The sequence below is a fragment of the Cynoglossus semilaevis genome, chromosome 6, assembly GCF_000523025.1.
Source record: "Cynoglossus semilaevis isolate Cse_v1.0 chromosome 6, Cse_v1.0, whole genome shotgun sequence".
Taxonomy (NCBI): domain Eukaryota; kingdom Metazoa; phylum Chordata; class Actinopteri; order Pleuronectiformes; family Cynoglossidae; genus Cynoglossus; species Cynoglossus semilaevis.
In genome coordinates, this window is record NC_024312.1 from 13,297,336 (window position 1) to 13,302,159 (window position 4,824).

The following is a 4,824-nucleotide window of genomic DNA, read 5'->3' on the forward strand; positions in this document are numbered from 1 at the left end:
CCTTCCCTTTGTGTGCTTGCATGAACCCCTTCCCGTCCCCACCCCGGGTCCCCTTTCGAGCAGAGCGGCATGCAAGCATCAGCGAGGCCCCGGTCAGTCAGCCCCCAAGCCGCTGCTTGGCCCCATTACCTCCTTCAGCGTGTCGATCAGGAGCCCATTTTGTTTGTAGCGCATATAAGCATTAGTGCCTCGAATCTTCGCAGCGCGGATTCTAGCAAGCCGAGTTTTCTGTTTGAACAAACAGACCTCTGTTTTAGCCTGTGCGCTTTGTTTTTTTGCAACACTAATTGGCTCTGTCTTCCTCTGGCAGCCACAGTAGTCAGAGGGACAGGCTAGGCTTTAATCTACGATTAGGGGGGGGGGAAAATTCTGCGTTAACAAACACTTGAAAAAGAAAAGGCACATATTGCTGTAGGAAAAGAAAAAAAAAAAGCTGCTGACACTGTGAAATATCATAGGATCATTTGTGTAGTAACTGTCAGTCCCTCCCTCTGTTCTCTCTCTCTCTCTCTCTCTGTCTCTTCCACTGTGACACACTCAAGCGAGTTTAGCCCAACCCACATACACAGACACAAAGGCACACTAAAAGATTAATATTATGGTAGATAGTGTTTGCCCTGTCATTCTGCTGTGTGTGGATAAGACAAGGACAGAGGAGAGGGGCAGATAGAAGAAGCACAACAAGGAGAGAGAGAGAGAGAGAGAGAGAGAGACAGGGAGGGAGGAGAGAAGAAGACGGAGGCAGGAGAAGGAGCAGAGTCAGTACCCTCTGGGCTCGTCGTTTCTCCGCCCGCTGGCTCTGGTGGTAGATGCGGCTGAAGTTGGACACTATGACGGGGACGGGCAGGGCGATGACCAGCACGCCGCTCAGCGAGCATATGGACCCGAACACCTTTCCCACAATTGTTTTGGGCACCATGTCACCGTACCTGCAACACAACAGATCAGACAACGTCAGCATCCCTTTTGGCCCGAGAGAGAGAGAAATGATCTTTTCTATGTTATTTTTAAAATGTCTTCAAATAGCCACGGTGGCCTTTTGAAGTCACCTGTTTTAAAATAGCCAAGGAATAAATAGGACTATTCTGAAGCCACTGTTTCATGGCCTACTTTCTACATGATCCCCCCCACTTTTTTTTTTCCCAAAGCCTGTTCATATATAATTACACACCTGCTGGCACCGGCTAATGCTTCCACGTCGTGAACCAAACGTGCTACATGTCCCCTGTGACCTCTGTTAGCCAAACAGCTTGTGAAAGATTCAGGGGGCTGTATCACACTGAGTGAGAGCAAAAGGGGGGGAAAGGAAGAGCGCGGCGACCAGACCCCGGAGAGATCATTCAGGTTTGTAGGCCGCTCGCGTGTTTTGTTCTTCTGCTTTCATAATAATGAACCTTTAATATTGAATGTATCTACATAATGAATCCACGTTCAAACAGTTCATGCAGAGTGAGATAAATGGAGAAGCTGCTGTTTGGAGGGGGCTGTACTTGACCGATCAGAGGGAGGGCTGAAGAAATGAAACAGAAAAATGTAAAAGGGAGATCATAATTATTTTTGGAAATTAAAAAAAAATAATAACGAAGTGGAAATTAAAAAAAATTAAAGAATTCAAATCTTATACCAGTAGATGGCGATTTGTACCTAGGAACATATACAGAGGCCGAAAAAAAGTTGGACTTTGGAAGAGCGCCACTTTACCACCGACTTTGTTTTCATTGGAGGCAGTGCTGAAACAGAAGCGATTAACATTTGAAAAACAAACACCGCTTATTTCATCGTTGGATTCAATATGAAAGAAAAATAAATGTCCAACTTCATAATGTGCAAAAAAATATATATATAGTGAGGCCACTTAATGAGGAGCTTACATATGTGTGATTTGCACCTTTGCGCCACTAACTCTACAAAAACATCCAGCTACTAGCTAAAGAAAATCAGAGAAATCCGTGCTGTGTAACGCCACGCAGATGTTGCAAAAATCTACATTCAGAACAAACGGATTAATGGAGGAATAGGTCAGACGGGAGCGAATCATTAACAAGATTAATGCACTCTTCTCCTCACAGGAAGCCGGGCTTGTCTGCGCTCAGAGGTGAAGCTGAAATCAAACTCTGGGCACTGCAGCAAAACCCGGTAAACATTAATTTACAAGCATAAACACCCCCCGTTGCCCCACAGAGGGGTAATTATCATTCGGCAACAAGTAAATATTTAAAAAAAGAAAAAAAAGAAAAGCTAAACAAGCAGTGATTTCTCCAAAGCAATTAATAAAAAAAAAAAAAAAAAAACTCTGCAAATTGAACGCGGTGCTCATTTTTACGATATATACAGCAGGTCCATAAACGCCTCTGCGCTTGTCGGGCTGCAGAAAGCACGGGGGTAAATAAAAAAAAAAAAAGTGGAAATGAATGATGTGAGCATGAGCGTTTTCCTTGAGTGCTAAATATCTCTCTCTCTCTCTCTCTCTCTCTCTGTGTGTGGTGCAGAGGAACTGTTATCCACGGGAAAATAGGTTGGTATAAGATGAATGATCTAGATCCAAATGCGCAAATGACCTGAGAAGACCATTACCTCGTGGGAGTAAGATGAATGCAGGTGGGAAAGGACATCAGCATTGCTCAGTGGCTGTGACAGCAGCCCTCTCAAGTGAGGCAGGGTAATGTGAATGTATCGCTACACGGGAGGCTGACTGTTTCATAAATGAAGTTGTCTAACGCCGGCGGCCGTCTGCTTGACTCATTAGCCCCAGGTTTTTGAGCACCTCGGGCCCAAACAGCCCGGGCTTGTGCACAGCTTTGGCGGGAAAAGATGTAAAAGTGGACATTTTAATATCACGCTTGAAGGGACTTCGTGTACAACAGTTTGCTTTCAAGTTGAGCCATCTCGCACGCGTGTCATTGGTTTCCAGAGGTGGGGACAAGTCACTGCTTTGCAAGTCACAAGTAAGTCTCAAGTCTTTGCACTCAAGTCCGAGTCAAGTCTCAAGTCAAGACATGGCAAAGTCCGAGTCGAGTCAAGTCAAGTCCCAAGTCCTGCCGTTTCTGTTTCGAGTCCTTTCTAGTCCTTTTCAAACAAAATAACAATATATTTACACAGATCACTTTGGGTTTTGGAGAAAGTCTCGAGTCATGTCGAGTCAAAGGGCTCGAGTCCAAGTGAAGTCACGAGTCACTGATGTTAAAGTCACTTTTGTCAAGTCGAGTCTAAAGTCATCAAACTGATGACTCGAGTCTGACTCGAGTCCAAGTCAAGCGACTCGAGTCCACACCTCTGTTAGTTTCACACTTCATCACAGGTCGCCTTTCTACAACAGCGCTGATAAAGTCGAGGTGTCCGTTATTTATCGCACACGGGCCGCTCCTGGCGTCAACGGGACCGACGTCACGAGCTCCGTTCTGAGCGTTCACGTCACCGCTTGACGTCAACGTGAGTCTGCACTTTCCGAAACTGTGGAATCAAAGGTATTGCATCGCCTTTTATAAGCAAAGCGCAGTAGTGAGCAGCGGGGGGGGAGGAGGGGGAGGGAAGACGCACACTCTGGAGAAGAGCACTAACAGTGATGGATGGTTCATAAGGGGGGAAGCAGAGATACACAAAGCTCTGCCTCCGGGATGATGGCAGAGTTAGAAATTACCATCAACCCGAGATGAGAGCGATGTCCCTGCTTTGTTCCTGCTGTCTGTGACTACCAGGTACCTATGTTTGCTAGCCCTGACTTGACATGGGTGAGACACCAAGATGGATGGCCGGATCTTTATCTAACCCGCAGAGGGGAAAAGAGGGGTGTCTGAATGACTGAGTATCAATTCCCCAGTTCCACCCACCTGAAACCATACTGCGATCACATTCCGGCTACTTTTTAAAAAAAACAGCGCATCCTGTGGAATGGTCCAACAGTGAGATGACAGCATTGCAGATGAAGCCCAGCGCAGTGAGAAAGAGAGAGTGAAGGAGAGAGAGAGAGAGAGAGAGAGGGGGGGGGGGGGGTGCTATGATACTGGGGTATTATTGTCAAAATACGGGGTCTTTCAGTTCCACAAAGGAGAAATGAACGTCCCGGCCTGGCCTGGATAATAGATCACTCAAACATTAATGAGTTCCTGTATTAACCTGGGTGGCGGAGTTTGTGCAGCGGAGCTAAAGCCACAGCCATTTTCTCTCATCAGAAGACAGATTTTTGTGCATGACCTCATCTCCTCACAGCACGCACCAACACCGAGAACACAGGCACGCCTTTTACAAGTACACCGCCCTCGGGTATGACTGTGTGTGTGTGTGCGTGCGTGTGTGTGTATGCATAGGTGTTTGTGAGAGATCACTGCTAAAGATAACAGAATTCGAAAGTCTACATTTAAAATTGTTTACTATTTTATCGAGGTTTACGGATTCCTAGGCGATGTTTCACCCTCTTATTCTCAAAGCTTCTTTGGTTCAGTTCGACAACGATCCCGAAACTGGTCGAAACAAACAAGAAATTGGTTTAAGTACGTGGACTTTGGACATTTGAAATCTGGGTGGAAGACTCAGTAACTCGTCGTTGGCCATGGGTGTGTTCCGCAGTACGAAACGTGATTCAAAAAATGTAATTGTAACTAATGAACTTTTATTTTCGCTCGACTCGAATCGATGAATCTTTGAAAAGATGTGAAACTGAAACGACAGAAGAGTTTTTTTGTGAATCTTGCGTACGTAATCTTGTACGTCGGGGGCCACAGCAGCAACTTGTTAAACACTGAGACGATACTGTGAGCTACGACGACTTCAGTCATAAAAAAAAAATGGCCGTCGTAAAACAAATATGTGAACACTTTACTCCCATGA

The 4,824-nt window shown here is 45.7% G+C and overlaps 1 protein-coding gene across 3 annotated transcripts in view; it reads right to left on the reverse strand.

Annotated features, from left to right (window-relative positions):
- The window catches only part of LOC103380291 (potassium voltage-gated channel subfamily D member 2-like), a 38,800-nt gene that overhangs the window by 5,075 nt on the left and 28,901 nt on the right, over positions 1-4,824 (reverse strand). For 2 of the 3 annotated variants that reach the window (XM_017032928.1, XM_008312185.2), the window contains exons 3-4: positions 767-929; positions 130-228 (exon numbers count right to left, since the gene is read on the reverse strand). In XM_017032928.1, the coding sequence (XP_016888417.1) occupies positions 130-228; positions 767-929 (262 nt within the window). The remainder of the gene's footprint in view (positions 1-129; positions 229-766; positions 930-4,824) is intronic. The other variant, XM_008312184.2, reaches the window with a different exon arrangement.